Here is a 24,918-nt window from a genome sequence, read left to right as displayed (position 1 = left end):
AGGGGGAGTGTTAGAAATAATATTAATTTATTATTATTAGAATAGTCTAGATTGTGGGCTTGGCCCATTAGGTCTTTTAGTCTCTATAAATAGAGAGCCTCCTTGTATAGACTTACACACTTGAATATACAATATATTTCAGATTCAATTGTTCTCATGTTGAGCGCGACATTGTTATTTTCTTTGCATACATTGGTTTTCTTGTGTTTTTACTAGAACTGCATTCTAGAGTAGGCGTGATTGTATGGTGCAATAAAATACATACTGTTAAGTGCAATAAAATACATACTGTTAAGGGAAAAGAAAATAAGAAACATTTTTGTGAAATATGTGTGTTGGGCTACATAGCAGAGACTGAATAATATAGGTGAAAAACAATAACTAAAAAGATACTAGGTACCCTAATTACTGTGAATACATGATTTGATTAGCTTATACAAAGAATTTAGATTTTAGACATTAGTAATAAAATGAACCTAGACACTATTTATATTACTAACAGTCCCCCTCAATTTCAGCATTACTAATACAATGAATTAGTTCGTATTTATATTACTAACATTCCCCCTCATTCTGGAGCATATAGTCATACGCACCAAGATTGTTACAAATATATAACGTAATGAGATCCTCTTAAAGCCTTAGTGAAGATATCTTCTAGATGATCATTTGAGTCTGTTGAGATATATAAAACCATTAATGTAGCCTCACCCAACAACTTAAGCTTTTGAGTTGAATTGGTTCTTTACATGATATCAGAGCCTCGGTGTACCGGGTTTGATCCTCACCCCCCACTTTCTTTCTAGTGGAATTTCTTTCTTCGCACAGGTAGGTGGGTCTGTGCATCGTCCACCCTTTAAGCCCAGTGGGCTCTCGTGTGAGGGAGTGTGTTGAGATATATAAAACTATTAATATAGTCTCACCCAACTTGCTAGAACAGTAACCGTTGACAACGGTCAATAGCAACGATGATCTAAACAAATAGTGGTCCTCTTAGTCCAAAAGGTCTTCGGAAAAATTTTCCGGTGGCAGCGAGAAGAAAAAATAAGGGTTTTGTTTAAAAACGGTAGTTGCGGAAGCAGAGCCCTCAGGATCGAAAGCTTTGATACCAAATCGAAAGAAATATTTGTATATAATTTAATTGTGCAATAGCTGTACAAGAGTTCTCTATTTAAAGAGACTAAAAGACCGAATAGGCTAAGCCCAAAATACACTTCCAGAGTATTTTAGCTAATACAAATAATAAATAAATAATTCTAATATTTACAATATATATATATATATATATATATATGGGTAATGTTTTCCTCCTTTCACATGTCACAAGGAATTTTTCTACAGAGACACAAAAGTGGGCCTATCAATTTTTTTATTTTTCTTTTATTTAAAAATGGTGGACCCCACAATTGGTTGTCTCTATGAAATGACCTAAGAATTTTTTCGGTAGCATAATATTTGTTTTTCCCTATATATATATATATATATATATGTATATATATATATATATATATACATACATATATATATATATATATATATATATATAGAGAGAGAGAGAGAGAGAGAGAGAGGGTTAAGATCTTTTGACTCCAGTGTAAGATTCAAAAATCTTACTATCCATCTCAATCGGTGATTTGCATCGATCTGACTGTTGTAATTTATTGAGTTATATCTATTAATTAATTATTGATTTCAAATAAATCACAGATGGACGAAAATCAATGACGATGATGAGGAGTAAGACTTCTTAAATTTTCAGTGGAGTCAATAATTCCTATTCATATATATATATATATATATATTTTTTTTTCCTAGTACTTTTACAATTTCAGAGTAAAATAATGTGACATTAATATATTTGAGAATATGGAAATATGAAATAATATGTTGTGTATTAAACTGATACAAAGAGATACAATATATAGAGACCTTAATGGGCTTAAGTGAGAAGCCCAGACCTAACCCAAATCCTAAATAAGGAAAAGAATTTTTACAGATAAGAATACAATCTATACAAATCTATGCAGATTATATTTCCTGTTCTAACATTTCCCCTCAAGCTGGTGCGTATATATTGTGAGTACCTAGCTTGTTACAAATGTATTCAACTCGAGGACCTTTAAGAGCTTTAGTGAAGACATCCGCGAGTTGATCATTGGAGTTGACAAATGCTGTTTTGATTTCTCCCGACTAAATCTTTTCTCAAATGAAGTGACAATCGATCTCTATATGTTTGGTTCTCTCATGAAATATAGGATTAGATGATATATGTAGTGCAGCTTGATTGTCACAAATGAGTGTCATGGGTTGTTTCTGTTCACAAAGATGAAGTTTCTGAATCAATTGCTTTAACCAGATTAGCTCATAGGTAGCAATTGCCATTTCCCGGTACTCAGCTTCTGCACTAGATCGAGCAACAACAGTTTGTTTCTTGTTCTTCCAATAAATTAAGTTTCTTCCAAAGAAGACACAATAGCCTGAAGTAAAACGCGTATCAGAGGGTGATCCTGCCCAATCGGCATATGAATAACCACAAATTTCTGTATTTCCCTGATCTGAATGCAATAAGCCTTTCCTTGGTGCTCCTTTGATATACCGAAGGATCCTCACAACAGCATCCCAATGAGAACCACATGTGAGTCAAGGAATTGACTAGCCGTACTAACAGGAAAAGAAATGTTCGGCCTAGTCACAGTAAGATAATTGAGCTTCCCAATCAACCTCCGATAACGACCAGGATTAGATAACGGCTCTCCCTGTTCGGGCAATAATTTGATAGTAGGATCATGGGTGTATCATCTAGTTTACATCCTAACATACCAGTCTCTTCTAGGATATCTAAGGCATACTTCCTTTGACAGATATAAATGTCCTTTGTTTGAAATTGACTGAACAAATACTGTTTTAACTCGTGAATTCCAGCTTGATCACTCCTAGTGAGAAGATGTCATCGACATAGACTAACAAATAGATGCACTTATCAAAATATGTGAACCTATAAAACACAAAATGATCAAATTTATTGCGGATTAAGCCAAAAGCCTGAACGACAGAGCTGAAAAGACTAAACCATGCCCGAGGAGACTGCTTGAGATCATATAAGGATTTACGAAGTCAGCACACCTTCCCAAACTCCCCCTGACCAACAAAGCCAGATGGTTGCTTCATGTAAACTTCTTCTTGTAAATCACCATGAAGAAAAACATTTTTAATGCCGATTTGAAGGAGTGACCAGTGACGAACGGCAGCAAGGCAAGAAACATGCGAACATACGCTATCTTAGGGACCAGAGAGAATGTGTCACTATAGTCAAGGCCGAAAATTTGAGTAAAACCCTTGGCAACTAAGCGTGCCGTGAGACAATCAACATGGCCATCAGGCCCAACCTTGACAGTAAAGACCCAACGACAACCAACAATAGACTTCTCCGGAGGAGCAGGAACAAGATCCCAAGTGCCATTGGAATGAGGTGCAGTCATCACATCAAGCATCGCTTGGCGCCACCCTGGATGGGAAAATGCTTCACCTGTGGTCTTAGGAATAGAAACAAAAGAAAGACTAGAGACAAAGGTTAAATGAGGAGTAGAAAAATGGTCATAGCTCAAAAAAGTATAGAGAGGATAAGGGTTACGGGTAGTATGTATAAATTTTCTTTGGGCAATGGGAAGAGCATCTGGTGAAGGAGTCGGAGGGGAAGAATCAACAAGAGAGGGCGATAAGTCGGCCAGAGTCAAGTCTACAGGAGGCATAGTTTTACGATGCTGATAGGTGAGAAAAAGACGGTCCGTAGGGATGGAAGCAATAGGTCACTCATCTGGGATAGAGTCATCTGCAGTTGGTAAAGAGAAGTCAATAAAAGGAATATGAAGAACATGATCAACCTGTGACAATTGAGATGAAATAGAATGAAAGAGTTGTTGATCAAGAAAAGTGACATCAGCGGAAACAAGAAAAATACAGGTGCAACCAAAGAAATGTGGAGATAAAGAATAGAGAGAAGCATATAGAAATAACGAGTTATAGGGAATGTCATTGTTAAGCATAGATGAAGGCATGCGGTTGTTGAAAAAACAAGAGGCAAGGACTGTATCGGCCCAGAAGAGGAACATGCATGTGAATAAGAAGAGTCCGTGCAGTTTCAATGAGATGTCTGTTTTTATGTTCGGCCACTCCATTTTGTTGTGGAGTGTGAGGACAAGTAGTCTGGTGTAAAGAACCCTGTGTTGCTAAGAGATTAGAAAAATCAATAGAAACATATTTCTTAGCATTATCACTACGTAAAATACGAATTGAAGCATGGTTGTTAGTATCGCACGATACGCGATACGTATGGTGCGATACGATACGATACAGTGGCAAATCGATACGGATCGCAATAGCAGATCGTTTTTGGCATGAATCGTGATTTGGAATCGTGGAATCAAACGATTCGGTTGTGAATCGTGTATCAAAATTTTTTTGCGATTCAAAATATAAAAAAAATATAAAAAAAAAACACTCAACAGTCGCAGGATTTGGAACGGCATGCTGTTATCTGAAAGGTTGTTTGCTTCAGAAAAATCAGGGATTCAAAATCCCATTTAAAAAACAAAAGGAAACAAGAAGTCAAGAACAGAAAGGTGCGAAGGTGCAAACTGCGAAACAGAAAGAGAACAACAAAGACAAAAAATAAAAAACGATATAGAAGGAGAGACGACTAGCAGAGAGGTGCGAAAGCAACAAAACAGAAGCCTACTTGCAGAGAGGTGCGAACAGAGACGACTTGCAGTGACTTATAAGAAGCAACGAAACAGAAGGAGAGACTTGCAGAGGAGAAAACGCCTTGCAGAAATTTCCAAAGCGTAGCGCTCAAGAAGACTTGTAGACTCTGTGTAGAAGAAGACTTGCAGAGGAGTAGATTCAGAGAGCGTGTAGAAGAAGACTCACAAAAGGCAGAGTAGATTCAGAGAGCGTGTAGAAGAAGACTCACAAAAGGCAAAGGAGTACGAGTACTATTTTTGAAATGGGTGATTTGATTTGTGATTGGAATTTGTAAATTTTAAATATATTAAAATATTATAGTGATGATTCAGCTGAATTGAAAATGTATGAGAGGATCAATGGAATACATTATATTATTATAATATTATGAAAAAGCTGCAGTGCTGAAGTCGTTCTCAATTTAAATACATTATATTTTTTTTCTCTCTTTTACAGTAACAGAAATAATAAAAATGGCTCCAAAGAAGAAATCCCAAAAACAGAAGGATATAACTTGGGATCATTGTAAATCCCTAGGGAATAGGTTGAATGTTAAATGTAACTATTGTCCCAAAACAATGTGGGGAGGAGCATTTAGAATGAAGCACCATCTAGCTGGAACACACAAAGAAGTTGCTCCATGCCAACAAGTGCCGGAAGAGATAAGGGATCTATTTAAAAAATTATTAGAGGATGCAAGAGATGATGATGAACTAGAGTGCTTCGATGATGATTCACAAAAAAAAGGGAGCATCGATAGTTTTATGATAAAAGGAAAAAGTGGAAGTGGCTCATCTGCTATGAAACAACAAACTATAAATTCAATGGTGAAGGATAGAGATTTGGTGGTTCGAGATATTTGTCGATGCATATATGGCAATGCATTTCCATTTAATTTAGTTAAGAGTCCACTATTTATTAATATAGTGAAGTCTGTTAGTGAATATGGTAGAGGCATAAAACCACCAACTTATCATGAAGTGAGGGTGTCATATTTGATTTTTTAATTTGGATTTATATGATATTATATATTTTTAAGTTATTTTTAATTTGTTTCTGAATCTTACGATTCGATACGATTCACGATTCACGATACAAAAAAGCAGCCGAATGATTCACGATATGTATTGCGATTCAACAACCATGAATTGAAGCACCAAATTATTAATCTCAGCAGAAATTTTTTTATAAATAGAGAATAACTCAGAACGATTCTTCATTAAATAAATCCAGGTACAGTGTGAATAATCATCAATAAAAGTAACAAAATACCGAAACCCTAAAACCGACAAACTACGACTTGGACCCCAAATATCTAAATGAATAATTGAAAAAGAAGCATCAACTCGTTTATTGACTCGACTGGCAAAGGAGGAGCGTGTGTGCTTCCCTTGCTGACATGGCAGATAATCTAAAGACTGAAGACCGGATAAAACAGGAACCATCTGCTGTAGTTTTGAAAGACTAGGATGACCGAGGCGACTGTGGATGAGTTGTGGAGATTCTGTGAGGAAAAAAGCCACTGAAGGACGAGGCACAACTATATAGAACAGACCCCGTGACTCATGGCCTACTCAAATCGTCTTTCCCATACCCGGATCCTACACAGAAACAGAATGGTTTGAGAAGGTAACATTGCAAGTAAGAGAGTTGATCAATTTACTAACAAAAATTAAGTTATAGGGATGTCAGAAATGAAATAGACAAATGTCAAGGTCAAAGAAGAGGTTGAACAAACTTGTCCAATCCCATGAACAACGGCTTTAGTGCCATCAGCAAGAGTGAAAGAGGGTAAATGATCAGAATAAGTAAGAGATGCAAAGAGTTCCTTATTACCACAGAGGTGATTAGTAGCACATGAGTCAAATATCCAAGGACCAAGTGATGTAGAATGAGAAACACAAGCAACAAGATTACCAGTATCTGGAGCAGAAGGCTGAGACTGAGGAGAAGCCTTCCTAAGAAGAGTCTGGAGTGCTGCATAGTCTGCAAAAAAGAGAGAGATTGTACAAGATGAAACAGTATCTGACTGAGCTATATACGCAGCATACGAAGTTCGCAGTTGAGGATACTTTGTGTAACAATGCTCCTCATAATGACCAAGTTGCTGACAATAATTATAACGAAGTTGTTGACCATGTCTGCCCTGACCACTACCACGACCACCTCCACTGTTCCCACGAAAGTCAGTACGGGTAACAAGAGTAGTGGAATCAACAACAGAAGATGATGAAATAGCAAATTTCTTGTTGAGGTTCAGAAGGCGCTGATAAGTCAGTGATAAATCAGGATCCCCACTAGTCAAGATAGTATTACGGACATTATCATATTCCTCGGGAAGACCAAAAAGTGTGGCAACATTAAAGAGACATTCCACCTGTTTCCTATTCGAGAAGTATCAGTAGGGTAGGGCAAGATAGCTAAGTATACCTGCATCAAAGTTCGACTTTTGCCAACATGCGTTTCCATCTGAGTGTCGATGATTTGCGCAAATCCATAAGTTGAGACATGATAAAATAGAGCTGCTAAACATCATTAGTGTAGAGGTGTTTTGCTTCCTCCCACACTTCATTGCATGTTAGAAAAAGTAGAAAATATCCAAAACTATTGGATCAATAGACAGTCAAAGAATACTCAGAAGGTTGTCAATTCTTTTCCAATCAGATTTTTCTTCCTTAAGAATATCAGTAGATTTAACTGTGAGATGTCGCCCATGCCCTTGTCCAAAGAACCAGACTGGAACAGAGGTGACCCAATTCTTGTAATTAATAGAACCCTTTAGTTTGGAGGAGGTAATGGGCCCAACATTAATGGAGATGATACCCGAGGAACTTTTGGCAGGAGGAGGAGGAGAATTAACCTCTGAGTGAGCAAGAGAAGTTTCTGCCGTTAAAATAAATCACAAAGGTACAAAACCAAGTGAATAGAAACAAACCGATGGCCAATTAAGAATAGAGACACGCCGAAAGTGAGACCCACGAAGAACCAAGGGCAAATCTTGAAAGGGGAGGAGAAATCGATCTGTTCTGTCCTAGAACGGCTGGATAAGGGCGCCGGAACAATGCACACGCGCCAGTGAGAGGTGGCGCATGAGCACCACGTGCAGAGGGAAGAAGCCGCTTGTGGGGGCTTCGACGGTGATGGGTCTTCCACAGAACAGGTCGCCAGAGAGAGGAGGTTCTGAATACAGGTGTTCCGGTTGAAATCATCGTTGGAAAAGTTCTCCGGTGACCGTGAACAGTGACAAACGGTGATTCTGGCGGCGAACTGAGGTTCTGACTGGTATAGAAAGCAATCTGAAGGGGAACACGACTTCGATGACTTGCTGGAAGGACACACGACAAAGAAAAAGAGAACAACTAAGTAGGCTTAGGTTTTTAAGCGAAAGCGAGCTTTTAAGCGAAAGCGAGGGTCCCAGAACAAAAGAGCTTTGGTACCAACTTGAGAATATGGAAATATGAAATAATATGTTGTGTATTAAACTGATACAAAGAGATACAATATATAGAGACCTTAATGGGCTTAAGTGAGAAGCCAAGACCTAACCCAAATCCTAAATAAGGAAAATAATATTGACATATAAGAATACAATCTATACAAATTATATTTCCTATTCTAACAAATATCATTATTTCTTCCCTTTTGTTTGACTAAAACTATTTATTTGTAGCATATTAAAATCTTCAACCTATTAATTTTATATATAATCTTCTAAAATTAAAATTCTTAGAAATTCGAATTGAATACAGGTAAATCACCTTGAATGCAGGAGATGGACTACATTAATGAAGCAAGCAACGGTATCAAGTTCAGGTTAGTGCATGTTATCAAGATTTTTAAAATGTGATTCTCTCTTACTCGCCCAGAGTTGTATGGTTCGAAATCTTGTGAAGATGTTTTGGTTTTACTGTACTTATTAAAGTTATAAAATGTTTAACCTAAGTTTTAGTTCTATGAGATTTACATACATCTTTCTTACATTACAATAAGAATAACATCAAGCACTTTTGTATTTTTTAGTGAGCAACACGTTTGGTGTCTGTTGGAAAGTATCTCAAGTTTAAGGAAACATCTCCTATTTAGGGACTACATATTTTGTAAATAATTTGGATTAAATTTGTATTATTTTTCTTTTTTTTTCCTTATCTTCCCAGCTTCTTAATATTAGAGATTTTAAATCATGCATAAAAAGAAGGTTCTATTGATGATTTTGGCAAACAATTTACAAATCCCTATTCTATATGGCATTAGAGCAGGTTCCAATCCTTGGCTTGACATCTGAACCCGAAACACCATCCTTGAACCCTAACAATCTCCTTGAAAATCGGTCATTGTTCAAGTTGGCACTCGAGTTTCTGTACAAGTCTTGATCCACCCTGTAACACCTTGTTTCAAGTAGAGATGGCAAAATGGGCTCGGCCCGCCCCGCCTCGCCCCGCGGGCTGAGTTTTTCAAACCTGCTACTTGCCAAGCCCGCCCCACCAAGCCAGCCAGCTCGTCCAGGCTGGTTTTTTAATTTTTTTTTTTTAGTGTAATGCTAATAAATTAATTTGAATTAACAGATTAACTTTTTTCTTTTAGTTTAATGCTAATAAATTAATTCCGTATTCAATTATATCAAATACTTCAATCCTAACTCATACATGAATTGGAAGCATCATACAACAACTTATAATCATCTACCATGTAGCCCCCATAGACCATGGTAAAAGACTTACTTCATAATTTCAATTCTTAAAATTTTACTAAACCATAATTAATTGGATCATCATAGTGAGACTTCAAATCATAGTGAGAAAGGTTATCAACTACCAAAGGATCCCATATCCTTGAAATATCAATTAATAGTACAATAGAGTCTATAAGTCCTTTCCTTGAAGAATACTCAAAAGAAACAAACTTTATTTCATGCTCGACACTAAACCGTCCTCACCATTTAAAACTAGTATTACACCATCATACCATTATTTTCCATATTTTACTATGTTAAACTAGACATCTTGAGTTTTCCAACAACATATTATAAGCCTCGATCAGATCATATAACTTAAGTTACGTACGTTGCAAGCCAACTACTTCAAATTGCATTTCTGGAAATAGGGAAGCAACTTCAGATCAGAACTGGGAACGTTTCACTTACCCAATGGTTCTAAGATTTTGTAAGGTTATAGCCCTATGTGTTAGCTTTACATAGGTCCAAACCCCACTTAATTTGGAGTCTTGTAGCACAAGATATGTGCATTTCATTGCACTATATGTAAACTGCAAACTCACGCTCGCTGGGCTGCTTGCTTGAGCAAGCAAGTCGTATTTGCTCGCTGGAGCGAGTTGCAAGAGCGAGCAAGTCTAGAGAGTGGCTTTTCCCCTGCTTTGCTCGCTGGACTGCTTGCTTGTGCGAGTTTCAGTCAGCAAGCAAGCTGTGAATGTAAAAAAAGAAAAAGCATTTAGCTATACTTGGGTGGTGTGGGGGTATTACCTAATCTCACTTGACACCTAACTGATCTGTTCATCAACTCCATGATAAACTTGTGTTACCATACATGATTCAATATCAACTGCATGTAATCAATGATCTCAACCTTCTCAGATGATTAATCATCAATACATGCATTAAATCCATGTTAACATTATACTTGGTATCAAACCATCATTTAATTCATATCCTCAACCATTACTTGTTGCGATATACATATTACACAATTGCTAACCAAAAATTATCAAGTAAGGCATACAAGCCTTTCCATCAAATACATGTCATCATTCATAGTTCGTATATTAAGATTACATTTACAAACTTACATAAAAATGTATTCTTCTATGCATATCTCATTGTACTTAGGATTATAAACGTGCTCGTTGATTCACTTTTAACATAGGAATACACATGACCATATAATATACAATTCTTTTACAAATTTCCCAAAAGTAAGTCCTATCATATGAATCTCTATCAAAAGGACCTAAGTAGCAGACAAAAGGGATCATTCCCTACACAGGCTTCTTGCCAAGGGAAGATCAAACTCCATCAATATCTGTACCTGAAATATGAATCCCCACACGGGGTGAGATAACAATCTCAGTAAACTAAGGGTCTCTGGAGGATTCTTCCATTCTTAAGTTCACTTCATGTGTATAAGCAATAAAACAGATATAATACAATATATATGTCAATTCAAATATATATCAATCTCAACATGCCATTCCTCTGGCCAACTTGTCATCTGCTCATATGGCATCCAAGAAAAGTCCCAATGGGATCATTTTCTCTAGTTTTACTCACTTAGGATTGCATCCACGCAACTCTGGTTCGAAGGGAAATCCATATTATACTTTGAAAGAAGTCTCGAAGGCTCCTCTTCCAAAAGCGCTTTTGAAAAGAGTCCCTACAGGCCCCTCCTTTCAGGCATTAATCAATCATATATCAAACATTCTACTGGTTAGAGAATACAACTAGTATACACATAAGGCATTTCACCTCATATATATATATATATATAGTATACAAGCACATAAACATATTATGCATTATGTAATAGTGCAAATTACACACACCAATTATCAAAACCATTACTCCCTCGGAGTATGTTGGAACAAATAAGGGAACTAATCTCAAGGTCCGAAAGCTTACCTCTAGTAGACTTTCTTTCCAAGTTCTCTTAGTAATCAAATGTCAACAACACCAAATCCACACTAGTTTCTTACTAGTACCACCTATTGCAAAGGTGTAAGTATGGTCAATAACACATATCATACCATAAACATCAAGCTATTAATTACAATTTCAACAAGAAATCTAATTTAGCAACTTATGCAAATTCTTGAATCACTCAAGAACCTAAGTCTTCACTAATGGGTTGATCCAAAGGTTGCTCCTCCTCCAAGATTCCACTTGGTTCAACACTACATCACCAAACACATACCAAAACACTATCAAAATTCCATTTTCAAGCCTTAAGTCATAAAAAACCCACTTTGTTCATGAGCCAAAATATGAAAATGGGCCAAGTGGTGATTTCAATGCTTTTTCCTTATCAAGAACAACTCCCTAACATATTTTACAAAGGAATTTGTAACGCCCGACCGCTTCAAGAATCAACGACTATCCCCACATACTAACACGAGACTTTTCAGTGTGCTTTTTCCTCACTCGCACACTTCCTGAGAAAATTTTCCAGGAGGTCACCCATCCCAGAATTACTGCAAGTCAAGCACGCTTAACTATGAAGTTCTTCCGTTCTGGGTTACCGAAAAGTAGATGCATCTTGTTAGTATAGGTAGTACCAATTAATTCTTATAAGTCATCCCAAACTATGCAGTTTTATACCTGCACAGTCTTTGAAATCCCTATCTTTCGGGTGTCGATTCGATTCATTCATTCATGTAACCCCCCGCTGGAAGCCTGTCAGGAGCCGCTCCTTGTCCATGCCCTTTCGAACCAGCGATCTCTCCCCGCCCTCGTCAGCGCTCGAGATGTTACATGCCCACCAGCTTCCGCCTAGTTTGTCCTCGAACCACACTGTATTGGAAGAGAGTCCCTGCTCTGATACCACTTGTAACGTCGGGCCGCTTCAAGAATCAACGACTATCCTCACATACTAAAACGAGACTTTTCAGTGTGCTTTTTCCTCAAACGCACACTTCCTGGGAAAACTTCCCAGGAGGTCACCCATCTCAGAATTACTGCAAGTCAAACACGCTTAACTATGGAATTCTTCCGTTTTAGGCTACCGAAAAGTAGATACATCTTGTTAGTATAGGTAGTACCAATTAATTCTTATAAGCTATCCCAAACTGTGTAGTCTCATACCTGCACAGTCTTTGGAATCTCTCTCTTTCGGGTATCGATTCGATTCATTCATTCATGTAACCCCCTGCTGGAAGCCTGTCAGGAGCCGCTCCTTATCCATACCCTTTCGTACTGGCGATCACTCCCCGCCCTCGTCAGCGCTCGAGATATTACAGAATTCATATCCATTTCAACACCCCATCCCTCAAATCATACAAACCCTCTTTTACATAACTTAATATCATAGGATTTCCATAAAATCAAAGAGGTTTATGGGTCTTTACCTTAGAAGCTTCAAACAATGGAGAAAGAGGAGATTCTCAAGCTTTAGCACCACTTTCCATGGCCATCAATAGGGAAATCCGAAAATGGGTATTTCTTAGATGGATTTCTATAAAATGGTTGGTGAAAAATGAAGATGAAGATGGTAGTTTCTTGCTCCAACTATTAGTAACACAAGGTAAGGAAGATGGAGATGAATTTGTGCTCACCCATGGCTTCTTTGTTGGTTGACGGCTTGGGAGAAGAGAAAAAGGAAAAAACTGTCTTTGGGGAATGAAATGACCGTAGGAGTTAAGTGAAGGAAGAAAAGGAGGAGAGATAAGGTCTATTTTGTGTAATCAAAATATCTTCTCCCATAAAGACTATTTTTCCCCCTAACTTGTTTTCCTCTTTCATAGTCATAACTTTTTAGAATATGTAACAAATATTAGGGCTCTTAAAATTGATGGAGTGGTTCTCACTAAATTATTTTTGAGTTTCGGGTAATTTTGTCGAATTGCATTTTTTTTTCAAAACTTTAAATATTCTCACTTTTACCCCGAAAAGTGACTTAACTCACTAATTAGATTTTTCATCTAATTAGTCCACTTTAATTGCTAAATAATCCCCATTGACATACTTTAATTGTTCGGGTTATTATACACCGATTAATTGCTGACCTTGTCATGGCCCCCCACTCATAACTTCTTTGTCTATGCCATGTTCTACCTTTCCAACATTGGGTCGTCATATTTATGGTTTGGTTTTGCTCGCCGGTGACCCTTTGTCTTGTCTTGGTGTACGGAAGTCTATTTCTCATTTGTCTTATTGGTGGGTTGTTGGTATTTGTTGAAGTATAATATAAACCATTTAAAAGGACCTTACCCAATAGCTTAAACTTTTGGGTTGAATTTGTTCTTTACATGGTATCAAAGTCTCGGTGTCACAGATTCGATCCTCACTGCCCCAATTAAATAAATCTTGTGGAGTTTCTTAGCACAAGTAGGTGGGCCTGTGTATTATTCATCCTTCAAGCCCAGTGGACTCTCGTGTGAGGGGGCATGTTAAAGTATAATATAAACCATTAAATAGACCCTCACCCAAATAGCTTAAGCTTTTGGGTTGAATTGGTTCTTTACAGTATTTGCCTTTTTTGAATATTGTTCACATTCTATTGTTGTTGCCTTTGTGTAATCGACCATGCTCCAACAGTCATTAGTTCCAACCTCGTCTTAATCGTGCCTTTGAGTAGCTATGGCCTTAAGTCCAAGTAGTTTTGGTTATTTTGAAGATTCTCATTCATTTTAAGGCGGATTTGAATCAACAACTTCACTATGCAATACCAAACTCCTCTCCAAAGGTAGAGAAGAAATGAGGATGAACCACTGAATGATAGGGAGCGAGAAGAGAAGGCATTACAATTGTCATTCCACAACACGATGGACATGACATCCAATCAAACACCAAAGTTAAAATAGGCTATGGCCATTGTACCCGTCTTAGCCATCCCTGATTTTTTCAAGATTTTTGCGGTGGAGACTGATGCATCTGGCTAAGGCTTAGGAGTAATATTGATTCAAAAAGTAAGACTGATCACATTTATCAATGAACATTATTTGAGAGGGTTCAAAAAAAATCACTCTATGAGGAGCAATTAATGGCAATAGTGTTGGCCGTGCAAAAAATGAGGCACTACTTAATGGGTAGGTGTTTAATAGTCAAAATTGACCAAACAGGCTGAAAATTCCTAATGAACAACTGTCTCCATTAGGGGAGCAACATAAGTGGACTGCCAAGCTAATGGGATATGACTTTGAGGTGACAAATCAGGGCATGAGAATAGAGCAGTTGATGCTCTATCATGACAAATGTATCTTTCAACAAATTAAGGAGTGGAACTAACGGATATGGCAGAGTTAGAGAAAGAATTGTAAATTGATGAGAAGCTGAAAACGATTGCGCAAGATCTCTTGCTCCACACCGAGGCTCATCCATGGTTTCAAACCCAAGGAAGGAGGCTTTTCTACATGGGCAAACTAGTGCTACCAAGTAGTTTGATAAAATTCCCCATATCCAAGGAATTTCATGACTTTGCCATTGGACATTCAGGGGTTTTTCAGAACATACAAGCAAATTAGTGGGTTACTCTACCGAGAGGGTATGAGGAAAGAAGTCCAAAACTATGTGACATATGCCATAGGCATAAGTATCAAGCCCTTTGCATAGCAATACTACTGCAACCCCTACCAATACAATTCCTATTTAGTTATGGTGGAGGCTTACCAAAAGTTCCGGGTTGGTGCATGTGATTTATATGCTCTAGTTGGAAAGGATCTTGTATTTAGGGTAACATCTCCCATATCTCTGATTTAGGGAATGTATATAATGTAAATAATAAGGATTTAATTTGTATTGTTTTCCTTAGTTTCCTAATGCTTGAGATTTCAAATCATGCATAAATAGAATGTTCGGCTGAGGGTTTCCTCAAGCAAAATCCTTCTTCTACAGTGTTAAAAATTGAAATTATTTTTTCAATTTACTTTTAAGGCTTTGGGAGAAGAAATGAACAAAAAATTGTGGAATTATGCCTTATTTGCTATAGCTCATGGATTTGGCTTAAAATCAGCAATAGAGCAGTCAAATTTGATTAATCTCTTGTACTTTCATTAACAATAATTAATGCGTTATGAATGCATTGTTGTTTGTTACATATTTGCAGGAAGTTATATGGTTCTATACCAGATGTGGTGGTTCCTCTAATGTACGTGGAGTACACAACTCGCAAGGTCCTTGTGATGGAATGGATTGAGGTATTTTACCATTTGTTGTTTGCTCACTATATTTTAACAAGAATAGTTTAGTGCCTGTACATAATAGAATACCTGAGATAAATTTATTATACATACCAGTGAATGAGATGGATAACTCTGGAATTATTTAGAAAATATCCTCAGTACCCTCTTTTATAATGTTTTGGACTAAATTAAGATGTATGAATGTATTGTATTCAATTATATGTAGAATTGTGCAAGAGTCCTCTATTTAAAGAGGTTAAATAACCCAATGGGTCAAGCCCAAATAACCTTCTTGAATAATAGAATAATAATAATACAATCCTATTTCTAACATTCCCCTTCAAGCTGGTGCGTATATATCATAAGCTCCCAGCTTGTTATATATATGATCTATTCGGGGACCTCTACGAGCCTTGGTGAAAACATCTGCAAGTTGATCACTGGAATTGACAAATGCTGTCTCGATCTCTCCTGACTGAATCTTCTCTCTAACAAAGTGATAGTCAATTTCTATATGTTTGGTTCTCTCATGAAAGACTGGGTTAGAGGATATGGACAATGCTGTTTGATTGTCACATATGAGTTTTATGGGCCGTCGTTCACAAAGATGTAGTTCCTCAAGTAATTGTTTCAGCCAGATGAACTCACAGGTTGCATTTCCCATTGCCCGATATTCTGCCTCTGCACTGGAGCTGGTAACCACAGTCTGCTTCTTACTCTTCCAAGAGATCAAATTTTCTCCGAGGAGCACACAATACCTCAAATTTCCTATGAGGAGCACACATCCCCATAGTCAAGACCAAAAATCTGAATGTATCCCTTGGCCACTAATCGAGCTTTGAGGCGATAAACAATGCCACCAGGACCAACTTTGACTGTGAATACCCATCTACAACCGACAACCGACTTCCTGGGAGGAGCACGAACAAGATCCCATGTGCCATTGGAGTGAAGTGCTGTCATTTCATCAATCATTGCCTGGCGCCAACTCGGATGAGATAGTACTTCACTTGTGGTCTTAGGAATAGAAACAAACGAAATATTAGAAACAAAAGTAAAATGTTGTGAAGAAAATTTATCATAACTCAAGAAATTGTAAAGTGGATGAGGGTTGTTAGTGGATCGAATACTATTGAAAAAGGTTTTCCGTATATCGATCTTTAATAATTACATGAGGAATGAGGAGTATTTATACAAGAAAAAATAGCTAAGCATGACTCACCAAACCTAATCACAATCATAAGAATGACTCAGCTATGACTCACTAAACCTAATCACAATTAATTCTAATTAATTACAATTAATCCTAACTAATAGGAAATAAAAAACAATCAATCCTAATTAATCTTAATTATTCCTAATAAATAAAAACGGAAAAATATTTGAATTTGAATTCTGATTTTCTACACTCCCCCTCAAGTTGGGAGGTAAATGTTGATCATTCCCAACTTTCCAATCAAGTCTTCAAAGGCTGGCCGGTGTAGGCCCTTAGTGAGAATATCTGCAATCTGCTCTTTGGTAGGAATATACACCATACATACACTTCCATCATCTATTTTTTCTTTGATAAAGTGGCGATCAACCTCCACATGTTTTGTTCTGTCATGGTGAACTGGATTTTGAGCAATACTGACAGCAGCCTTATTATCACAATACACTCTGACAGGTGGGGAAAAAGAGATCTTCAATTCCTCAAGGAGTCTTCTTAACCAAATTCCTTCACAAATACCATGGGCTAGAGCCCGAAATTCTGCTTCTGCACTGCTCCGGGCAACAACTGTTTGTTTCTTACTTCTCCAGGTCACAAGATTTCCCCAAATATAGGTGCAATATCCTGAAGTGGATCTTCGGCCCAATGCAGAGCCAGCCCAATCTGCATCTGTATATATTTCAATCATCCTCTTGTGTCCCCTTTTAAAGAACAATCCTCGACCAGGGGTGTTTTTGAGGTACTTCAGAATTCTATAAACTGCACTCAGGTGTTTTTCCTTAGGAGAATGCATGAATTGACTAACCATGCTAACTGCAAATGCAATATCAGGCCGAATGTGAGATAAGTAGATCAACTTCCCCACCAATCTCTGATACTGCTCTTTGTCAACTTCTTTCCCATCTTCGATTCCCAATTTAATATTGGGTTCAACTGGAGTCTTTGCTGGCTTGCACCCAAGTATTCCTGTTTCTTGTAATAGGTCTAGAATATATTTCTTCTGAGTTAAAGAAATTCCTGCCTCACTTCGAGCAACTTCCATGCCTAGGAAATATTTGAGAGATCCAAGATCCTTCAGTTCAAACTGATTAGCTAAACATTTCTTCAAAGAGCTTATCTCCTCACAATCATTACCTGTGACAATTATGTCATCAACATAAATAATGAGAATAGCAATTTTACCACCATTAGAGTGTTTTAAAAATAAAGTGTGATCACTCTGAGCTTGGAGGAATCCTCTTCCCTTAACTGCTTGAGTAAACTTGTCAAACCAATCTCTAGGAGATTGTTTAAGACCATAGAGAGACTTTTTCAACTTGCATACTGAATCGTCTCCTTTTTCAAAACCAGGTGGTGGATTCATATAAACTTCTTCATGTAGATCACCATTCAAGAAAGCATTCTTTACATCTAATTGTTGCAAGGGCCAACCAAGATTTGCAGCAAGTGATAAAAGAACTCGGATAGTATTAAGCTTGGCAATAGGGGCAAATGTCTCTTGATAGTCTATCCCATGAGTTTGAGTGAATCCCTTAGCAACCAGTCTGGCCTTATACTTGTTGATGCTGTTATCTGCATTAAACTTTATTGTGAACACCCACTTGCAACCTACTATTTTCTTTCCTCTGGGTAATGCTACAGACTCCCAAGTTCCATTTTTTTTGAGTGCATCTATTTCTTCAAAGACTGCATTCCTCCATTTTGGATCATCAAGTGCTTCTTGGATATTTTTTGGTATTTTTGTACTGTCTAACATAGTGTTGAAAGCACGAAAACCTGGGGACAACTTTTCATATGTGATATGATGAGAAATAGGATGAGCAGTACAAGATCTAGTACCTTTCCGGAGAGCAATAGGCACATCTAGGTTGGCTGTATCAGTGTTGCTGGAACTAAGACTTGAGTCAGAATCCTGGCAGTCTAGAGGCTCCTGAGGTGATTCTCGCCTGCTGTAAAACTTTCCCCATTTCCCGGGAGGATCTCCTTTTTCTGACACATTAACTCCCCCTGTCTTTTGCATAATGACTCCCCCTGTCTCCAACGACAAAGGCAAAACAACAGAATCATTTGGTTTCCAAGACTTATCTTCATCAACCCCAATAGACTCCCCCTGAAGAGAAGTCGAAGGAAAAAAAGATTGTCTCTCATCATATGTGACATCCATAGAAACAAAGACTTTACGAAGTGAAGATGAGTAACACTTGTAGCCCTTTTGGTTAGGAGGATATCCTATGAAGACACATTTAATGGACTTAGGATCGAGCTTGGACCTTTGATGGGGAGGAACATGTACAAAAGCAACACAGCCAAACAACTTGGGAGGAAGGGAAGAATGAGCCCGGAAAGAAGGAAAGTTGTGGGTAAGACAAGATAAAGGAGATTGAAAATTTAGGACACGAGAAGGCATCCGATTGATGAGGTATGCTGCAGTCAAGACTTAGGGACATGCATGGTAAACATAAGAGCTCGAGCAACTTCAAGGAGATGTCTATTTTTTCTTTCAGCCACCCCATTTTGTTGAGGGGTGTTAGGACAAGAACTTTGATGAAGAATACCATGCTGGCTGAGATAGTTTCCAAGAACAGAATTAAAATATTTAGTACCATTGTCAGTTCGAAGAATTTGGATAGAGGTCTGGAACTGAGTTTGAACCATAGCATGAAAGTTTTTAAAAATGGATGCAGCGTCAGACTTATCCTTTAGAAGGTATACCCAACATACCCTAGAGTGATCATCTATGAAAGTTATAAACCAACGAGCACCAGAGATATTTTTTTCACGGGCTGGACCATATATCACTATGAATCAAGGTAAATGGAGAAGAATCATGATGGACTCTAGGAGGATAAGAAACACGAGAATGTTTTGCAAGCTGACAAATATCACAAGAAAAAGAACTGGGATTTTTATTGATAAATAAGCTTGGGAACAACTTCTGAAGATAAATGAAATTTGGGTGTCCTAACCGACGATGCCACAACAAAACATCATTACAATCATCAGACAAACATACCGAGTGGTTCACAAAATTTTTTCCTTCACAAGAATCTTTTTCTAAATAATAAAGTCCTTCTTCCTCTCTAGCACTGCCAATCATCAGCCCCGAGTCCTGTTCCTGGAAAACACAAGCATTGACAGAAAACTTGGCAACACAATGTAACTCAGACGTAAGTTTGCTGATAGAGATAAGGTTACAAGTAAGAGAGGGAACATGAAGGACTGAGTTCAAAGTAATGTGTTCAGAAAGTTTAATAGATCCTTTTCCAGCAATAGTAGAGAAGCTGCCATCTGCTGTTCTTATTCGTGATTGTTGATAGTAAGGGGTATAAGAACAAAATAAGGTTGCATTACCTGTCATATGATCTGAAGCCCTTGAATCAAGAATCCATCGACTACTATTATCAACATGGAACGCTATACCTTGTTGAGAAACATTGCTGGATGGAAATTTACTTTCAATCAACATGGCTGCGTGTGGTAATGCGTAGGGCGGACGCTCCATCCTTTCTCTAGCGCGTGGGGGCGCGTGGCTCAGCAGAATCCGATGGTCCTTCTTGAAAGTTGTAGATCGGCTCCTTCTGTTTCGAATGGTGCGGATCTTGGTCGGAAATGTCGCCGGAAAAATTTTCCGACGGCTGCTGACGGTGGCTGATGGCGGTGGAAAGCTGGGATTTTGCCTTCTACAGTGATTGGTAACCTTACTTTGCTCTTGGGACTTTGTAGGAAGGGAAAATAACCTTAATAATGGTTGGAGGTTGAGTTTTCCGACGTTGTGCCGCCGGTTTGACGGTGGTTGTGGTGGCTGAGTTTTCTCAGGACCAACCTGCTCTGATACCATATTGAAAAAGTTTTTCAGTATATCGATCTTGAATAATTACATGAGGAATGAGGAGTATTTATACAAGAAAAAATAGCTAAGCATGACTCACCAAACCTAATCACAATCATAAGAATGACTCAGCTATGACTCACTAAACCTAATCACAATTAATTCTAATTAATTACAATTAATCCTAACTAATAGGAAATAAAAAACAATCAATCCTAATTAATCTTAATTATTCCTAATAAATAAAAACGGAAAAATATTTGAATTCGAATTCTGATTTTCTACAAATACCTTTGGGAAAGGCAATGAGAATAATTTCTGATAGAGGATTCGGAGGGGAAGAGTCGATAGGAGAAGGCAATGAGTCAGCAAGGGTCAAGTCCACAGGAGGTGCAATCTGACGACGCTGATAGGTGAGAAAAAGGCGGTTCCCAAGAATGGAGGTAAGGGGTCGCGCTCCTCTGGGATAGAGTCACTTGCAGCTGGTAAAGACAAGCCAAGAAAAGGAACAGGAAGAACTTAATCAACCTGTTTTATCTGAGACGAGATATAATGAAAAGGTTGTTGATCAAGAAAAGTGACATCAGCGGAAACAATATAATGCTTGAGATTAGGAGAGTAACAACGATAGCCTTTTTGAAAACGAGTATATCTAAGGAAAATCGACTTGAAGGCTTTAGATGTTAATTTGTCTTTCCCTGGAGTAATATCATGAACAAAGCAGGTACATCCAAATACATGGGGAGGTGGAGGATAGGAAGGAGCTCCTAAAAGTAACACTATGTGGAACTTCATTATTTAGCACGGAAGAGGAAATGTGACTGATGAGAAAGCAAGAGGTGAATCATAGTTTTAAATAGCGGGTAGCGGCCGCTACCGGCCGACCCCAAAAACGCTATAGCGATATAGAGGGTTTGAAGTCCATATAAATACTTATAATAAATTATACCACATATATTAATGCTATATGAAGAAAAGAAGAAGTGGAAGAAATCTTTTATCTGAATAATACTTTCTTGATTCATTGAGAGACCCAATGGGTCCTTTTTATATTGAGTACATCCAACTACCTCAACTACTTTAATAAATATGCAACCTCCAACTACATCAATAAATATACAACTACCAACTAAATATAGAACTACCAACTACATCAATAAATACTATCTAGAATATTCTACATATTCTACACTCCCCCTCAAGTTGGGAGATATATATTGATCATTCCCAACTTGCTGATCAAATTCTCAAAGGTCGGCTTAAGTAATCCTTTGGTGAGGATATCTGCCGTCTGTTCCTTGGTAGGTATATATGTCAAGCATACACTACTGTCTTCTAACTTCTCTTTGATAAAGTGATGATCAACTTCCACATGTTTTGTTCTGTCATGATGAACAGGATTTTGAGCAATGCTGACAGCAACCTTATTATGACAATATAATCTGATAGGTAGGGAATATGAGATCTTCAACTCCTCCAGAAGCCTTCGTAACCAAATTCCTTCACAAATACCATGGGCTAGAGCCCGAAATTCTGCTTCTGCACTGCTTCTTGCAACAACAGTTTGTTTCTTACTTCTCCAGGTCACAAGGTTTCCCCAGACATAAGTGCAATATCCTGAAGTAGATCTTCGGTCCATTGCAGAGCTAGCCCAGTCTGCATCTGTATAGATTTCAATCATTCTTTTCTTCCCCTTTTTAAAGAAAATTCCTCGACCAGGGGTATTTTTGAGGTATTTGAGAATTCTATAAACAACACTAAGGTGTTTTTCCTTAGGAGAATGCATGAATTGGCTAACCATGCTCACAGCAAAAGCAATATCAGGACGAGTGTGAGACAAATAGATTAATTTCCCCACTAGTCTCTGGTACTGCTCCCTATCAACATCTTCCCCGTCCTCAACACCCATCTTGATATTAGCTTCAATTGGAGTCTCTGCCGGCTTGCACCCAAGCATACCTGTTTCTTGCAACAGGTCTAGAATGTATTTTTTCTGAGTTAAAGAAACTCCTTCCTTACTCTGAGCAATTTCCATGCCAAGGAAATATTTGAGAGATCTAAGATCTTTTAATTCAAACTGGTTAGCTAAACATTTTTTTAAAGAGGTTATCTCCTCGCTATCATTACCAGTGATAATTATGTCATCAACATAAACGATCAGAATAGCAATTCTTCCTTTGTCGGAGTGTTTAAAAAATAAGGTGTGATCAGTCTGAGCTTGGGTGAACCCTCTTCCCTTAACAGCTTGAGTAAATTTCCCAAACCATTCTCTGGGAGATTGTTTAAGTCCATAGAGAGACTTCTGCAACTTGCACACAAAACCATCCCCTTTTTCAAAACTAGGAGGTGGATCCATGTAAACTTCCTCATGTAGATCACCATTCAAGAAGGCATTCTTAACATCTAACTGTTGCAATGGCGAATCAAGGTTGGAGGCAAGAGATAGCAGAACGCGGATAGTGTTAAGTTTGGCAACAGGAGCAAATGTCTCCTGATAATCTATCCCATGAGTCTGAGTAAATCCCTTAGCAACTAATCTGGCCTTATACCTATTGATGCTATTGTCTGCATTGAATTTTATTGTGAACACCCACTTGCAACCAACAATTTTCTTTCCTTTAGGTAATGTCACAAACTCCCATGTTCCATTTTTTGTAAGTGCATCCATTTCTTCTAATACAGCATTCCTCCATTTTGGGTCATCAAGTGTTTCTTGGATATTTTTGGGTATCCTGGTACTATCTAACATAGTGTTGAAAGCACGAAAACCTGGAGACAACTTTTCATATGAGATATAATGGGAAATAGGATGAGCAGTGCAAGATCTAGTACCATTCCGAAGAGCAATAGGCATATCAATGTTGGCTGTACTAGTACATTCAAGTGGGTTGCTGGAACAAGGACTCGAATCAGGATCCTGGCAGTCTAGAGTATCTTCATGTGTTTTGCGCCTGCTGTAAATTTTTTTCCATTTACCAGGAGGATCACAAGGAGGATCATTAGATTCAGGTATAGTTGCTCCCCCTGTTTCCTTCCCAATAACTCCCCCTGTTTCCAAAGGCCAAGATAAGACAGCAACATTATTTGGTTTCCCAGGCTTATCTTCATCCATACCAATACCAATAGACTCCCCCTGAAGAGAAGTCGGGGAAAAAAAGGATTGTGTCTCATAAAAGGTAACATCCATGGAAACAAAAACCTTACGGAGAGAAGGTATGTAACACTTATAACCTTTTTGATTAGGGGAATATCCTATGAAGACACATCTAACAGATTTAGGGTCAAGTTTGGACCTGTGATGTGGAGGAATATGCACATGCATCGTGAATAAAAGAGCTCGAGCAACTTCAATTAGATGTCTATTTTTTCTTTCAGCCACCCCATTTTGTTGAGGGGTATTAGGACAAGAACTTTGATGAATAATTCCATGCTGGTTTAGGTAATCTCCAAGAACAGAATTAAAATATTCAGTACCATTGTCTGTTCGCAGAATTTTGATAGAGGTCTGGAATTGAGTTTGAATCATAGCATGAAAATTTTTAAAGGTGGATGCCGCATCAGACTTATCTTTCAAGAGGTATACCCAACATACCCTAGAATGATCATCAATGAAAGTAATAAACCAACGAGCACCCGAGACATTTTTTTCACGAGCAGGTCCCCAAATATCACTATGAATCAATGTAAAGGGAGAAGATTCATGATATTTTTTAGGAGAATAAGTGGCACGAGAATGCTTTGCAAGCTGACAAATATCACAAAGAAGGGAACTTGGCTTTTTATTGATGAACAAGTTCGGGAATAACTTCTGAATATAGAAAAAATTTGGGTGTCCTAACCTACGATGCCATAACAAAACATCATTACAATCATCTGATAAACATAAAGAGTGGTTTAAAAAAATCCTCCTTTCACAAGGATCCTCTTTAAAATAGTAGAGCCCTTCTTCCTCTCTAGCACTGCCAATCATCGTCCCCGAGTCCTGTTCCTGAAAGGTACAAGCATTTGCAGAGAACTTAGCAACACAATGCAACTCAACAGTAAGTTTGCTAATTGAGATGAGGTTACAGGTAAGAGAGGGAACACGAAGGAGTGAATTCAAAATAATATGCTCAGAAAGTTTAATGGATCCCCTCCCCGCAATAGTGGAGAAATTCCCATCAGCTGTTCTTATTCGTGACGGGTGATAGTAAGGGGTATAGGAGAAAAATAAGGTTGCATTACCTGTCATGTGATCAGAGGCCCCTGAATCAAGGATCCAACGATTACTACGTTCAACATGGAATGCTATACCTTT

The 24,918-nt window shown here is 37.9% G+C and overlaps 1 protein-coding gene across 1 annotated transcript; it reads right to left on the bottom strand.

The window, feature by feature from the left end:
* Positions 1-3,164: 3,164 nt before the first annotated feature.
* On the bottom strand, positions 3,165-3,491 carry LOC133316303 (uncharacterized mitochondrial protein AtMg00820-like). The gene has a single exon (XM_061518039.1). It carries the CDS (start codon positions 3,489-3,491, stop codon positions 3,165-3,167), a length of 327 nt encoding a protein of 108 aa, XP_061374023.1.
* Positions 3,492-24,918: the final 21,427 nt, after the last annotated feature.

Source organism: Gastrolobium bilobum, unplaced genomic scaffold (genome assembly GCF_033153095.1).
Source record: "Gastrolobium bilobum isolate Gb01-03AN ecotype WA unplaced genomic scaffold, APGP_CSIRO_Gbil_v1 utg148635, whole genome shotgun sequence".
NCBI lineage: Eukaryota > Viridiplantae > Streptophyta > Magnoliopsida > Fabales > Fabaceae > Gastrolobium > Gastrolobium bilobum.
The sequence above is the reverse complement of the archived record's forward strand: the minus strand, read 5'-3'. Positions and strand labels throughout refer to the sequence as shown.

What these genes read in the sequence shown, in the direction of transcription:
- LOC133316303 (XM_061518039.1), bottom strand. Translation starts at nt 3,491, where the DNA reads ATGCTTGATGTGATGACTGCACCTCATTCCAATGGCACTTGGGATCTT.